Source organism: Calliopsis andreniformis, chromosome 4 (genome assembly GCF_051401765.1).
Source record: "Calliopsis andreniformis isolate RMS-2024a chromosome 4, iyCalAndr_principal, whole genome shotgun sequence".
NCBI lineage: Eukaryota > Metazoa > Arthropoda > Insecta > Hymenoptera > Andrenidae > Calliopsis > Calliopsis andreniformis.
In genome coordinates, this window is record NC_135065.1 from 13,969,729 (window position 1) to 13,986,655 (window position 16,927).

The 16,927-nt window shown below is 44.7% G+C and overlaps 1 protein-coding gene across 1 annotated transcript; it reads right to left on the reverse strand.

Moving 5' to 3' along the window:
- Positions 1–27: 27 nt before the first annotated feature.
- Herc2 (E3 ubiquitin-protein ligase HERC2) lies at positions 28–16,385 on the reverse strand. Its single transcript, XM_076377274.1, has 13 exons — positions 16,193–16,385; positions 15,918–16,118; positions 15,617–15,827; positions 15,275–15,532; positions 9,114–15,205; positions 3,663–8,684; positions 3,266–3,589; positions 2,861–3,170; positions 2,063–2,784; positions 1,524–1,962; positions 1,190–1,413; positions 954–1,108; positions 28–876 (listed from the first exon to the last, which is right to left on the reverse strand). Exons 1-13 carry the CDS (start codon positions 16,383–16,385, stop codon positions 643–645), a joined length of 14,385 nt encoding a protein of 4,794 aa, XP_076233389.1. The 3' UTR covers positions 28–642.
- Between the last annotated feature and the right edge of the window lie 542 nt (positions 16,386–16,927).

Here is a 16,927-nt window from a genome sequence, read left to right on the forward strand (position 1 = left end):
AATTTTCTTAAAATGGAAAGCGATTCGTGCATACGATTTATAGTATATTTGACTGGCTTACGAACGAAAATTCACAAACTGCAGCTTTAGCTGATTTTGTTTCGTTTATAATGTATACATATTATATGTATCATATCATACGGAGAAAAACAAATAATTTTAATTATTATATGCACTGTGTAAACATTCATTCTCTCACATGTGTGTGTGTACACGCGCATACATATACTCTGCAACTACGTATTAATAAGTTTCTTGGTTAAACTATAAACAATGAAGCTAGAGGAGCTGACCTGCACATTTAAAGATTATTAGAAAGGGTACCTGTTGGTGTTTATACGAATAATGAAGAAAATTTCAAAAGAACAAAAAAATTGAATTTGAAGCACAGAATCATGATCTAGATTACTCTTTAATTCAACTTAGCTTTTAGGGATAGCAATTTATGACAGTTGTCGCCTACATAACTAATAGTGAATTAATTACTAAAGACATACGTATAAGTTACGTTATGACAACACGTTTCTGTGAATAAGACTTATACACGAATCGCAAGTGAACAATAAATTGTGAAAAAGAATTATCGATAATTACTTTAAAAGAGAATCTATGTTGAATGTACGTAAACAGAAGCCGATAGCATTAAAGCGAAGTGTGCTCTTCGCTAACGAGACTGTCCGTTTCTTCGGTATCTGAATTGGTCACAGCTTGGACTCGAGCATATTCATCGGTATCGATACTTTTACAAAAATGTATCGCGTATTTTAACTTTTGACGCAGGACTGGTTTACACGAATACCTCGGCATTTTTAAGAGGAAGAAGCACGTATAACTTTCAGGGAGAAAGTGATCAGGTGGATTATATTTGTCCATCACCTGAGAAAATAGACATATAATATTTAATGCATTGAAAGAACAGTGTGAATTGTCAGAAATGATAGAGACTATTTTACCTGTAAGACAAAATCTCTTCCTCGGAAATCAGCTATTGTACGTGGTAAACGTGTTCGACCCCAAACAAATCGAAGAAACAAAGATCGCTCTTGATTAGAAAACTCTTCCATCACTTCCCAGAACCACTGGATCAAAGGAGCGGTCGCCTCGATCCCTAAGAAGATAGAAAGAATCCGCGTAAATTCTAATTATAGTAAAACTGAATGATCTAACTTCATTTGAGATACTTTTCTACCTTTATATGTTGCAACAGATTTCAATAGAGTAAGCGGAATATCCGGGCTACCGCAAACCATGGTCTCTAGTTCAGTTCCACTGAACAATGCTAAGAAAGGTACAGGAATAACCTTGGACATTCCTTCACGTACAGCAGCTACTTGAGCATCAAACTCGTGCAGTCTATAATTCAACGCCAATCGAACATACTCGTGTTTATTTTCTGGAGTGATTTTTTGGTATCTGAAAGATAGTTGACGAATTAGATAAACGATGAAGCATGCTGAATTTGGTAAGGGAAAGAAAAAGGAAAGACAAATGTAAGCAAGACGAATAAAACTCGATGTTCGTACTTATTTGACAAGGGCACATCGTGGCCTACAGCCGATGGCGTAGAGAAAGGCATTTCTAGAGTTTGAAATACTTTCTCGTCAGGATCCATGTCGCGGATGCATAACAATCCGGGAACATAATCTCTGTCAACCTCGGTCAAGTCCGCAGGTGTTAACGTTGTACCTGTAAGCTGTTTCCACACCGGTTCGGCTAAATTTAGGCTCAATGGACTACCAGTCCTTATCGCTACACCCATTAAAATGCCGAGAAAACGGAACATATTCATATGTAACGGCGAATCGGCGGTTGGATTGAGTAGGAAGCAATCTCTGTTGGTACCACTATCATCTCGGCCGTTAGGCGTTGGTATAAATAAAGGTAAAGAACCATTCTGCAATTCGTCGCACATTTCTGCTATACTCTCGCTATATCCACCGCCGCAATCGTCTACGCTTTCTCCTGTCAATGGTATAATAACGATTATTATCTCTTTTTTCGGAGGCATTTGATTAAAAATATAATAAGATTGATTGAAAATGAGTGAAATGTAGTTACGAACCAACAAATTTTACTTTCCAGACCCTGTGAGGGAAAAATAGAACATCCTGTGTCAATAATGACATTTTAGAGACCATTTGACCGAAAACTGATTTAATGCCATCGGGGCCAGCTAATCCACCCTTGCCTCTCGCTCGTTTCACTTGAATTCGATTCAATTCTATCACCGGTCCATGCTGTTGGTCTCTGACCATCGTTGCTTGGACCACCTTACGAAAAGTTGCTTCCTTGATGCTATACACTAACATCGGAGCCAATTTGCTCAGACTGATAGAGCCGGTAATTGGAAACATCGGTAAACAGGGGCAAAGTAATTCGGCGAAATGATGAAGAAGTACTAGTCGATTATGTAAGACGGTGAAGGGAAGATCTTTGACAAGATCGTATTCCATTGGCGTAGCGGCAGGTATTCTGGTTTGCGTGGCTTTCATCGTACTCCAGGCTAGAGTGTGGGCGCTACCGCAAGCGACTCGCGTTATCTTTTTACCTTGCAATGCGTGTACCAGTCTCGGTCTTTGAAGGGCACACGTCGTTCCATCACCTAATTGACCTTCGTCATTATCTCCCCAAGTGAAAACTTCTCCTTTGTCGGAACAAGCTACACAATGTAAGGAACCCGTTGCTATGCTGATGATTTTTTTTCCCTGAAGCGCAGCCACTTTGCGTGGTCTTCGCACGTGATCATCCGTACCGTGACCTAATCGATGGTAGTCTCCTTTTCCACTTTAGAAAAGAACAATTGTATAATGCAGATAATTGTATAATAGAGAATGAAGTGATACGAAATGAATGCTCTTACCACGTGTAAATCGCTCCCGATCTTGTTAGAGCAACAGAGAACTGACTACCACATTCTACTTTAATGACACCAAGGCCAGCAAGGGATTCGATTTTCATGGGCACCTTGCAACCGTCACTACCACCTCTGCCCAGTTTTCCATAGTCTCCATCGCCCCAACTCCAAACGTTATCGTCATCGGTAACGCAAAGAGTTTGCGCATCTCCACTCCCGCATGCAACGTCGATCACTTTGTAGTCTTGCAACGATTCCACTAATTTAGGTGTCAACTGATCTTCACTATCTCCATGGCCCAGACGTCCATAGCGTCCTACAATTGATCCATTAAATTCGCATTAGATATACTTTTACAATCCCTCCACTTTTCTCTGTCGTTATTATTCTGATCTATGTAGAAGGGATTACCTTTTCCCCAGGTGTAGAGCCAGCCAGCGCTGGTAATTGCAGCGCTATGATGACCACCACAAGCTATATCCACTATTTCCATACCCAGCAACTCTTCGATAAGTTTCGGTCGATCGTATGACAATCTGTTCCCGTGTCCTAATTTACCGTCGTCACCTTCACCCCACGAGTACACGTGTCCTTCGGAGCTTAAGGCGAGACAGTGTTTGCCACCTGAATTAACTGCGACCTTCTTCACGAACACATGCTGGATAGATTCTAAAAGCGTCGGCACCATCACAGAATCTGTCCCTCCGATTCCAAGACGGCCAACAGCGCCGTAACCTACAAGCAATTATACCGAATTAACGAAACCGTTCGATGATCTGAGATAGCGATTAAGAGCGAGTAAGGTTACCCGTTGCATAAACTTTTCCATCAGCGGTGACAGCAAATAAGGTCTGTTCTCCACCGGTGAGCTGAACAGGTCGTAGTGCGGACAGGCTTTCACAGAGCACGGGTAACTTGACTTTCGCCCCTTCGAGGCCACCTAATTGACCACGATGATTGTGACCCCAGCCGTATATCGCCCCGGATCCGTCCCAGGACAATGTCCAGTCCTCCGGTCGTCGATTCAACCATTGCAGCAATTGTTCATCGTGCTCCTGTTTGAATAATTCATGATTCTCGTGATCCTTTGTGATCCCTTCTCCGTCCGTGGTCATCTCGGTGATTCGTTTAATAACTTCCAGGCAAAACGCTTTTGGTAGCGGTGTTCGGTTGACCAGAGCCTTGGCAACTCGCGCAGAGAGACAGTACCTTCGAAACCAGGACCATTTATGAATCTCAGAGCAGCACTGCATCCCGTCCAGTTCAAGATCGCAGGCGAGCGCTACAAGGACTTTGAAAAAGTCACTGTGCATCAATTGTTTTCCTCCCCGAACCAACGGGTCTTCATACGCGTATTGTTTCAACAATGCCTGCGGTAGGGAACCAAGTAGAGAAGATAGGGCGACTTCCGGCCGTATACCCGGCCCAGTCGTGTACACCACTTGCAATTTTTTCAACGCCCACATGCGTTGCTGCGCCGACAACACGCTCAGCTGACTGCATTGGGCTAGCGTCGCCGCGAGTCGCGTAGCCACGTTTCTATCCAGAGTAATCAGATTATTGTCCAACAGACACTCTGCCAGGGCGATGGCTGGCTGTGAGAGAACCGCTCTATCAGAAACAACGAGTTCATGTGGCGCGAGAGTGGCAAGTATAGGATACACCGTGAATCGCCAGCCCCAACCGTTCACCGATCCGTCCGAATAAAACTTCCACCTGAGTTCGTCCCCTGCGATTCGGATCTCGGTGGCCCACTCGCTCCACTCTCGACCAGATTTCACAGCTACCACCCGACTATTTCCATCCATGATCGTTAAAGGATCGTGTCTTCTTTCGGTCGAACATCGTCGATCGAATTCGACTCGCAACGCTTCGGCACCGGCAATCTTCACGTGTCCCGTTAACGTGGTACCGTCTACGTAAGGATGCGGACTTTCCTGCACCACAGGCTGTGGTATATTGCTTCTGTTCGTTGAATTTGCTACGGTATCTTCCAGCTCCATGATGCAAAGTTCCAATATCATGCTTCGAATAGAATGATTCGTTTTAGCCAAAGCGATTAGCACAGAGGATATAGTCTCTTTTGCTCCTTTGCAGACTCGATTTGCGACCGCCAACTTGAGCAAATCGACCAGCATTCTGGCGTCATCCTCGGTCAACGTAGACGTGAAATCATCCAAGTTGGGATCTACAGAGGCTCCTTCGCCAACCACTTGTGCGTTCGATGTAAGCGTAGCTGCGATCACGCTCATCGCGCTGGTCGACATTTTCGAGGCGCGCGAGGATAAGCTCGCTGAACTGGACATCGAAGGAAACATCGCCAACGGATAGTCTTCAGATTCGGGGCTGGTTCTGGGAGTGGTTATTAAATTGACTACCTCTGCCGCATTAGCTGGCGCCTCTCCACCTCCTTGAGCACTTTCCCCAACATTTTGATATACAGTGTGTACCATCCCTATCGGAGCAGCAGTAGTAGTCACATTCGAGCCGGCAATCGAGCCGGCAATCGGTCCATCGCTTGACATTTCACCGTTCATAACGGTGTGTAATCCATAGCCAGCGTCGGTTTTTAGCGCCGAATGACTTTGCAAAGCAGTCACGACAACGATTCGAGCCTGCATTATGCGTAATGCATTAATCACGTGTTGCAACGCTTGCTGTTTTGCAACATTACTTTCCAACGATAAGATGATACTTGAAAGAAACGCTCGGTTCTGGATGTTCGTACCGGGAGTTGCGGAGGTGATGTCGCAGCTGCTGTCGCTGCCGATCCCAACGTTGTCGATTCCGAATGCAACGTTACCGGAAGAAGTGGTCGCGCCGCCACTGTGGTTTCTTGAGAAGGATGGGATATATGCTGGGATATACGCTAGGTTGCTTGTCGTCTCCGTACCACTCCTGAACCGTAGAGAATTTTGTCCGAGCGGATCTTTCGCTGTTGGAAACGTGACCGGTTCCTGATTGTTCATCGCCGGCAAATCGGTTAAAACCCAGGCGATGCTGTGACTCGACCCGCAAGATACTCGGTTCACTCTCGTATCATCGAGCTCGTGTACCAGCAACGGTTTCTTGTTGACGATCGTCGAACCATTTCCCTGTTGCCCGTGATCATTGTCGCCCCACGCGTACACTTGGCCCGTGTCAGTTACTGCCAGACAGTGCAACGCGCCAACAGCCACGTGGATCACCTTCTTACCTCGAAGCCCTTCGACAAGAGTAGGCTTTCGAACGTGGTGATCGTTGCTGTGACCCAAACGGAAATAATCGCCTTTGCCCCAAGTCCAAACTTCTCCGTACTTGGTCAAAGCAAGGGAAAATTGTGCTCCGCACTCGATTTGCACGACACCTAACCCGTTCAATCGATCCACTAACATAGGGGTGTAGCAGCCATCGCTACCTCCTCGGCCGAGCTTACCAAAGTCCCCATCGCCCCAAGAGTAAACCGATCCATCTGCCGTCAATGCCATCGTTTGCGCATCCCTGCTCCCACATGCAACTTGTATCACTCTCTGACCTATCAACGATTGTACTAATTTTGGTTTTAATTGCGTCACAGTATCGCCATGTCCCAGTCTACCATATTCGCCCAGGCCCCAGGTGTAGAGCTCTCCGCTGCTCGTTATGGCGGCCGAATGACCAGATCCGCAAGCAATATCTCGAATTCTCTTCGACTTTAGGGACTCGATCAACCTCGGTTTATCCAACGACAGGCAATTCCCGTGGCCCAGTTTCCCGTCCTCGCCTTCACCCCAAGAAAACACTCTGCCGTCTTGTGTCAGGGCCAAGGCATGCTTCCCACCCGAGTGCACAGCCACCTTTCTTATCACGTACTGGCTCAAGAACGGTATAGGTTTCGGTTCGCACACATTGCTATCGTCTCCGAGACCGAGTCTTCCATTTGTACCTTCTCCGCAGGCATACAGCTTCCCTTCTTGACTAACCACGAACAGGGTCTTACTACCTCCAGCGATGTGGATAGGCTTCAACTTGGAAAGCACTTCGCTGTAGGTAGGTAGCTTGATTTTTGATCCTTTTAGTCCGCCGAGTTGATCTTTGTCGTTCAAGCCCCATACATAGACGGCCGAATGTTGCGGTGCTTCTGTTCCTCGTTGCGAGCTCATCTGTTCTTGAACTATCTCCCAATCCGAGGCCAGAAACGAGACCGAAGTTGCTAACTGATTTTCAAATCTTTTTTTCTTCCCTACTATCTGTAGAGCGTGTATCTTGCAATCTATACCATGATTTCGACACTCTTCTATCGCTATTTCGATACAAGGATAATATTTTTTCACGTCCTGTAACAATAGAACACTGGTATCGGTATGACGTACGTTGATGGTATTTAATTCTACTAAACTCTCGAACGAATCTCCAACTTTAACGACAATCAACGACGGCACGTAACTACCATCTTGCGGATTCACGACTATCTTCAACGAGTGCACCAGAATACCAGGCAACATTTCTAATCGGATCCAGTGTTTGCCGACGCGGGTACCCCTACTCTGCCAGTATAAGTCGGATTCGTCGACGAGCCGTGTCGCCCAATTCTCCCGCGACGATACGCTCAACGTTCGAATGCATTTCGACCAGTCGTCGATCAGAGACGATTCCATAAAATCTTGCCTGTGATATTTTCCTGGCTTGCCAGCGTACACCGCAGCTGATCCTGGCTCCACTATCCGATTGAATCCGTGTCGATGACAGCGGTTCGTATAGAAACAATTCTCGCACAGATTGTAATTTTCGCAGTATTTGCATTTAAATCTAGGCCCGGAGATCGGTAGGAGATGACAAGAATTGCAGGAGACCGAATGATGACAAGATGGCACCCTTTCCATTTCTAACGCACATCCGGTCCAGCCACTTTGTTGAGGAAAATCGACCGATACATCTTTCCCGTTGTTTATTATACCGGTCACTATACCTACGCTCTGATGATTCACCGAACCCCATTTATACTTAGGTACAGTCACCGATGCCTTTACCCTTACCTTATCGCCGATTTTAAGCGCGGCTGGTCCCGGTATTGTCGGCGGATGACCTAGCAATTCTATATGAATGAATCTCACCCAGTAAGTGCCTCCTTTGCGTTGCCATGCAACTTGAACGTTCAGATCATGAAGGCCTTCCGGGTCAATTTTGATCACTTGGCCAACGTCTCCGTATTCGACTTCTTCGTAGCTTTTGCAACATCGAACTAGCATTCCTGGAATCAGATTGTCTCGTACATAAATCGCATACTCGTCAACCGACAAGAAGTCAGACCGTTTCATATAATTCGGTGGAATAATCGAGGATAACGCATCGTGCGTCGACGGAGAATCGTCCATGTTCTCGCTAGTTGAATCTTCGGGATCCGATAGGCCGTATACGCTCGATATTGTTTCACTGTCGCTCAGGACAATCTCAGGATTTTCAAGAAGCCACGCCACTACGCTTTCCGCGGTGATGAAACCTGTAGCAGTACCCAAACTTTTCATAGCAAATTCCACGCCTTTCTTTGGAAAACCCATCTCTGTGAGTTGCGCTACCAGCGGGCTCATAGGCAGAGGGGATTTTCTCCCACTGTTTCTACAATGTCTTCTTTGGCTAGACGTCAACGATACCAACGAACAATCGGAAGGGGGAGAATCAGGATCTAAACTCCGACCACCTCTTTGTATGGGGGAATGTCTCAGTTCAGAAGCCAAATACTGAGAAACCGTTAAAGCAGCTCCTTCCAATTCCTTGCGTTTGAATATAGGTTTTAATGGCTGCGGCTTGATGGCTCGTACCAACATTTCTTGAAACAACGTTGTGCGTCTATCGCGATCACAGCTCCTGTCGTCTACAATATTCTCATTCTCTTTGCCAAGATCGTCATCGCTGTCGACGTTGCTATCCATTTTAATAACAATACCGCTACTCCCCCGAAAATGAATATCACCCCCCCGACCGTGACCAATACCATCTTCATCGTTATTGTCTTCATCGTTATCATTGTCATCGTCATCGTTATCACCATCGTCGTTGTTGTCATTGTCGTCGTCGCCGCCGCCGTCGTCGTCGTTGTCGTCGTCGTCGTCGTCGTCGTCGTCGTCGTCGTCGTCGTCGTCGTCGTCGTTATCACCGTCATCGTCAGCGGCAATAGCACCGCCATCACCGCCGTCGCTTCCATGGACATCGTCGTTATCATCGCCACCATAATCACCGCCGCCGCCGCCGCTAACACCGGCTCCTCCTGCCCCAATCATGTCACCGTCGACGTTCGCCTCGCTATTCTGGTTGATCGTGTACTTCAATATTTTTCGCAGTTTCGTTTGGTAATCCAAAATTGTTTTTCCGGCATTTAAGGCTGCCAGCTGTTGCTGTTGATTGCGTAAAATGGAGGCATTTACTGCGCCAGCTATCACAGGCATTCCATTCGATTTCTTGTCCATTCCACGGTGGCCTAAAAGTAAATTTGCCCAAGTACGAAGAAACGAATCCGGCGTAGGCATTCGATCCAATCGGAATTTCTCACTTAGATGTCTGATCGCAAAGAATGGTACTTTTCTTCGCGTATCACTCTCGTGCAATTGCACGAGAATCTTCGAATGCTTGGTAAATTTACATATCGTTCCGATTTGCCCGTCAACGTCAACTAAGCCACCGATTCTTGGTCTATCATCAAGGCCTCCGACGACAATTAAAACCGCCATCACAGTTTGTTGAATATTCATACTATTTTCTCCTCCGTTCTCGTTCACTTGTATGTGAAAGAATGGACCGTCGCTCAACAGATCGGATGCCAACGACAGTTTCGTAACAAGAAATGAGTTCAGTGTTCCGTTCCATTTCGGAAGTGAGTGTAAAGACTTCATCAGAGAGACGAGTTCCTCGACGACCGTAGAACTATGAGAAGCTGTGAGAGATACGCGGCATTTGTTTGAATAAAGTTCAGTGGAGGAACCAAGATCGCAGGAGAGAGCGATATTTCCCAATATACGGAACGTCCTCTCAAGAAAGGGTATCATGTTGGAGTTGTCAGTCGCCCAGGAGGGTAAAACGGCCATCAATAGTCGCACCGCCATAATCTGCTTCTCTAAATTTGGATTATTCTGCTCGGCGATCACATTCAAAAGAAAATCGATCCACGCTTTGGTGCTTAAAGATTTACAAAGTTCTGAAGACTTGGCAACCGCCCTTAACAAGCTAAGAGTGGCCCAACTTTCATGGTGTTCTCTCGCAAGTTGTGACTGAGTAGTGTGATTGGATTTGTAGGCGGACACGGCGATTCCATGTAGAACAGAAGCAAGTATTTTAACGGCGGATGGGGCTACCTTATCAGCTTCAATACCGCAGCAGAGGAGAATGATGCGAAGCAATGTGATCGAGGCGGATTTTAGGCAAGTGGTGGGATGTATGTCTCCGAGATCGTTCATCTTGTTACTTTTACCAGCGTCAAGAGGCGAATCGATGTCGCTGTCAGTGTCTGGTGGAGTCGGTGGTTCGGCCAATTTCAAATCATACTTCCCCTCCTTGCCCATACGATAGGAATTGGTGGTACCATTATCCCATTGTACTCGAATCCATCCATCTTCGCCGAGTTCTCCAACTACTCGACCCTCTCCCGGCGGTAGCCCATCTTGATCACCCCACTTCCAATCCACCCCACGAACCACTCTTGTCCCGATTTTCATCAAAGCCGCCAATTCCATTCCGCTAAGTTGAACGCTTGGCGGTTTTGTCTTTTCCAAGCTATCTTCGTATATAGCTGTCGCAGCATCTTTCGATTTTGATTCCTCCACAGAGCTGGACGACAACGACGGTCCGATCTGCCTGAGTAACGTTAACACGCTCGACAGCGTTCCGGAATTAATCAATAATCCGATTTCGTTTGCGTGCTGATAATTGCTTAACATACCCAGAATTGTTAACAAAAATCTGGCTCTAGGTAACTTTCGTAGCCATGTGTATGTGCCCTGATTCACGCTGCTTTTGTCGTTGATTTTCGGTTTGCTTGGTAATTCCGCTTGAACGACGTACGCACGTAACGCGTCGACAGCCCATGATGTTACCTCCGCTTCGGCCAGAATAAGTTTCGATTTCTGATATGGTGTTATTAACTGAACGTTTTGAAGGCAGTGCGTTATGCCCTCGGCTGAAACGAATGACCGATTCTCGTGAGTTAAGCCAAGCCAACCATTCAATAATGAGTATTTTACTGATGTTATCAAACAATCCTTCTTTAACAGTTGCTGCATCATTAAGATTCCCTGTTCTCGTAGTTTCGCGCGTTGCATCTGACAATACATAGCCCGACGTAACGTTTCAACATCACCTCCGTCCTCTGTAATGACAAAGTTTATAATATTCGCCATTAGCTCAGTCGAATCGATATTCAACGTTTTCTGTTTGATCCTCTCGGTTATTTTGCCAATCGTTTTTTTCACGTCCGATGTAGTTTCGTGCCTTGGAGACGCTACTGATCTGGCGGCTTCTTTCGGTGCCGTGTCTTTGCTCCCATCAGACTTGCTCTTCAATTTCGCGTTTACAATGTCTTCCGGTTTACTCGAGGATCCTCTGCTGCCCTTCCGGATGTCTTTCATCACTGTTTGGACGGTCTTCCTGAATCGAGGAACTGTGTGCAACAATTGTAGCTCCTGTAATCCTTTTATTTCGTAACTAGTCGCAGATCTTACCTCATAGAGAAGAAATCTACATTTCTCCTGTGCCGGAGCGCATACTTCTTTATAACTTCTGTTTTGCTGCTGTCGAATTCTAATCAAATTCCACTTGGTTTGATGAATCGCTCTGACCATGTCAGCCAACGGTTTTGAGAGTTTCGTGTTGTTATCGTTTCCCGTTTCTTGATCGATCAAACTGATCACTTGATATCCTAAAGCAAGATGCTTCACGATAACCGCCATTAAGAGCCGACTGACTTCTTCGACTGGATGATCGCCAGAAAAATCCGTGTGCGCCAACAAATTGTTAGCTTTCGAATATTTATCGACGATCGCTAGAAATGAGTGAACCTGCGAATCTGTTTTGTGAGTCTCAGCTAACGCGTAGATAAATGACATCACGCGATCATCCTTCTCTTTCTGAACCTCGTTCTTGGTGCGTATAGGAAGCGGCGGTTCTGTCGGTGAGTTCGCGGCTGTCGAAGTGTTGCTCCTTGCTTCTCCTTTCTCTTCCTCGTATGGATTTGGTGGTTGTAAAACTTGCAAACCACCTCGTAAAAAATTTGCGTTTAGCCAAACCCCGGCTTCCTCTTCTGCTGGTTGCAACGATAAACTCTGCCGCATTCTATGAGCGTGCAGGCCCAGAAGGAATCCCAATGTTCTTTCTGTATCGAGTAAACAAGAGCACACATCCATAACTTCGATCGTAATTTCAGTGTTTTCTGGCTCGGAGTAACAGTAATGACCAACGAAGTAAGAATCCATCATAGTTCGTGGTAACTGGCCACGAAGTAAGTTCGAACTTTCAGCAGAACCATCCCAACCAGCCGATCCATTCCTCTGGAGACCTTCCAAGCAATTTGATCCATCGAATCGAACATCCTGAACGTCGTACACATTGTTGTTTACCACTACCCACAGACCACCGTCGCGGTTGTGATTTTCGAGATCGGCCCAACGAATAACAGATGGCTCGTCCGATATCGAAATTCTATTACCATGTTGCGGAGCTATAATACCTGGCCAGGACAGATCATCCGCCTCGTTTTTCTCGATTGTCGGTACCAACTTGTTGAACTGATCGAGCGCATCCAACATCGGGGTCATTATTTCCATCCAATTCATGTCGAGTAGTAACATTGGATAATCCACTTGCAACAAAATCAGACAGGTTACTAATTCGGGCAATAGAACGTTAACGATATCATCTCTAAGGACAGTGCTAACGAAAACAAATTGCTTGATGTTGCTGTTTGTCACTAATTCGGATGCAAATGACATTACCTCGGTTGCATGTATACAAATCTGCGAGATGTATTTCTTTAAAAGTGATTCCGCTCCGAGTATCTCTTGATCACGCAAATTCTCTGTTTTCGATTGATTAATGCACTCGTACACTCGAGCGATCAATAACCGTTGAAACTTTAATAGAAGATTTAAGCTAGGCGAGCTATCATTTCTCTGTTGAAACTCCTCGCTTAAAATCAACTGTTCCGTGTTCTGCAACCTGGATTGCGTAGTGTACGTTCCAGTCTTGATCAGTTGTTTCACCAGCTGTAACAATGAAATGCTCGTGTTATTTTTCTCCGAATTCAGCTCTTTCGCTTGTTTCGCGTCACTCGACTTGCTCGCTCTCTCACTCGTCACAAGAAACTTATCCTTTTCGTCAACAACATCGGTAGTCTCTGCTTTCATCGCAGCTTTCAATGCTAATTCCAAGCCCCCGTCCGCCATCAAACTGGAAACCAGCAAATCTGCCATAAACCTTTGACCGCTGCTCGTGTTTATCGTCGACTGATCCAAATTGCCATTCGTTTTCGATAAGAAGTTCGAAAGGGTCTTCGCTCTTTCGTTTGCTGTAGGTAATAAAATGCTCCAGCCAGTTTGCAATACGGCTTGGGCCGCTTCCTGAATCGTAGCCAAAATTCCTGTGTTGCTTGCGAGAGTGACACACCGTTGTTTCAAAGAATTCAGCAGGGGAGTACCGGCAAGCCCGACCGATTTACCATCGATGTTGTGTGTAATCATAGTGTGCAATTGTAAACGGATCAAATTTAAAGTAGCGACTGCTAAACATTCTCGATCCTGAGTAGGTGGCCGTGTACTAGGCAATCCTTCGCAAGCCCTGCTCAATAGACTGTCTAACAGCCGAAAGGTGTCTTCGCAAATGTCCACGACAAAAGCTACTCTGCTCGCGACCGACCAAGCGGAGGTGCACCACGCGAAACTCTGAGTCGATCCGCAGGCTAGACCGATCACGTTCTTTCCAGATGACGCAGGACATAGCGTTGGTTCAGCCACAACAGTCTTCAGCGCTGGGTCGATCTGACCATAATCGTTTCTGCCCCATCCATACACCAACTGATCTTCCGTTAGCGCAAGCACATGTAAATTTCCTACGCATAATTCTTTCACTTTTTTTGTTTTCAAAGCTTCAATCAATTTCGGATACTTGACGTTCTCTTCGTTTCCATGACCTAAACGATACGCTTCTCCTTTTCCCCAAGTATAAACTTCTCCGTATGCTGTTAAAGCGGCTGAAAATTCTCCACCACAATAGACTTTTGCCACATTTATATCCAACAATTTATCGACTATTTTGGGCGTTCTCGATCCATCGCAACCTCCTCTTCCGAGTTTTCCGTAATCACCATCGCCCCAAGAGAACACTATACCGGACGCAGTAACGCACAGCGTTTGAGAATCACCACTGCCACATGCTACGTATACGACCATGTGCCCGTTCAGAGCACTTACTAACGTTGGAATTGTCACATCCTCTGAGTTTCCATGTCCCAGCCTTCCGTAATCTCCTCTACCCCAACTGTATAATTCACCATTAGAACTAAGCGCTGCTGAATACGTACTTCCACAAGCTATAAATATTATGTTTTTCTCGACCAATGCTTCGATTAACTTTGGCTCGTCGTACCCCGTTCTGTCCCCATGTCCCAGCCGTCCACCCTCTCCATTTCCCCAAGAATAGACGGAATTATCTTGCGTTAAAGCCAAATAATGCTTACCATCCGGATGAGAGGCAATCATTGTAACAGGCTTATCCGAAAATCCATACACTCTTTGAGGATATTGGGTCTCTGATCCGTAATACATCATATAAACATTTCCGCTGATAGAAAGAATCATCAGAGCTTTCTCGGTACAGCAGAGTTGTTTAATACCAAGCTCGGCAATCGCGTCGCAATAAAATGGATGCGAACCGTTACCAAATTTCACACTTCCCCAAGTTAGAACTTCTTGAAACGTTTGATTTTGATTTTTTGGAAATCTATCGGTAATAATAGGAGGTAAGAGCGGAGCAGCTAGTCTACTGAGATTACACATTATAATCACGGCTGCTTTTCGTAAATCAACAGACGTACTGTCATCCTCGGGAAGTCTCAAATATTTCAGTAAAACCTCGCAAGGGCCCGGTGTCACATTTTCATCTATTCGTCTTGATTTCGATGCTGGGATCATGTTCAAACGTCTCAATAGGGGTACCAACGGTGCCGTACTACCAGGAGGCATTACACGGTTATCTTGATGCTTATGTTTGCTACTAAGATAAAGTAGCAAGCAAACGGAATCCAACAGACTCGATAACGTAGCTCTTTGCGTTACCAGTTCTAAAAGTAAACAGAGAGCTGTATGCTGGTCAGACAGCGGAATAGGACACCATGATCTTCCATTAACGATATCCCTAGAAAGTCAACAAGCAGATTAATATCAATTCTTTTGAGAAAGTAGCAAACTTTAAAATATTAAATACCCTGTAACGACTTGTCTTAAAAACTTTGCCGACCATTCCACCACTTCTAACCAAACTTGAGAAACATTATTTTCGTCGAAAAGAGTCGCTTCGGGTAACGACTGCAAAGCTTCCAACGATTCAGACAACAGCTCACTGCAAAGTTCTATATCTTCGCCAGATCTCCAAGCCCGTCTCAAGTATGCGAATGAAAAATTGAGTGCCGCACGAGATCCTACTCGCGCTAAACCTAAGATCGCCTTCTCGTTTGGTCTCATCCTACAAATCATTGATAACACTTTAAACATTTTACGCTACGTTCGCCCGACGCATCTTGTTTGCATTTTCTATTATCGATAATACATTTTTTGCAATTTAGTAACAGGTTTAGATGTTATTGGAATATCCTTAGGTTCTTGCGGCTTGTGACGGGAAAGAGCCGTAAAATACCGTCGTACTACTACCAATCGCTGTCTCAAACGCGTAGCAGACAATGTACTACTCCCAACTTCGTAGCATAACTTTTTTTGCTCCTTAATTAATAAATTAATGCATGTTGTTAAATCAGAAAAAGCTGGAAAATTTTATGAATATTGTACTTGAGAAATAAAACTTATACATAGTGTATATCTATACAACATTGAACAAACAAATCATTTCTTACATGGTTGAGGACCCCAAAGCCATGAATCCATCATCTGTTGAGCTGGAATGGTTTTATCTATAAATGTGTTTGCTCTTGTTGATTCTTCTTCATCTAACTTTTGACAAGGTCCACAATTACAACCTTGTTGTGGACCACAAATTCCATCACAACAAAGACACGATAATACCCTCATATTACAATAATAATGACCATTTTCACCTAAAAGGATCAGAAACTTATGTATTTGTAATGAGTTTATATATGTGTATATAAATATAAAATCCTTCCCATACCTTTTCTGGCTGTTATACCAGCAGCATTAATTAAACCATCGCTAAAAGAGCCTATAATTTCACCATCTCTTATCATTTCGTTCCAAAGTTCAGCCAAACCATCTCGATGAAGCAAACGTTTTAAATCTGTTTTGAGCCATTTGGCATCCAAGTGGACCTCTGGCCTCACTATAATATCCAATTGCACGCTCATCTTGACTTAACTGATCACTTGACAATAAGAGATATAATTAAAGATGTCAACTCCTTGCGACATCCTTTTTGCTCTATACAAATAACAGCATTAAGGATGCTTTGTACCACAAATTATCATTACACACTTCACTTGTATCATTTTCAGCTTGCTTTTCCAAATTCCATGCATTCAGTAACATGATTTCAAATTTAGTTGAATGAGAGAATAACTTCACAATCGTTTTGAACGCTTGGCAAAATTGTTTCCCGAAGGTTAGACAGATTATTAATTCGATGAAACTTTTTCTATTTTTCTGTACTTGAAAGTACAAATTTGGTGTCGACCAACTTTGTTCTTTTAAATGACTTAACTGAATCTATTAAAGGTACTCATCGTCTCTCGATTGTAATTTAATGACAAATCACAGTTTGACATGTCACAGTGACGGTAACCGATTTGTAAATACATGAGCATTTAATACCATCGTTACCGAGTACTTTCGATGCAACGTTTAGTTGATATACACTCTACACTTGTATACGTATACATATGTATTTACA

What these genes read in the sequence shown, in the direction of transcription:
- Herc2 (XM_076377274.1), bottom strand. Translation starts at nt 16,385, where the DNA reads ATGAGCGTGCAATTGGATATTATAGTGAGGCCAGAGGTCCACTTGGAT. An exon ending in GTACACGATCAACCAGAATA is followed by an intron (nt 8,685 to 9,113) that starts GCGAGGCGAACG and finishes AGAATATTGTAG; the next exon opens with ACGACAGGAGCTGTGATCGC. An exon ending in GCTCTACACCTGGGGAAAAG is followed by an intron (nt 3,171 to 3,265) that starts GTAATCCCTTCT and finishes GATCAATTGTAG; the next exon opens with GACGCTATGGACGTCTGGGC.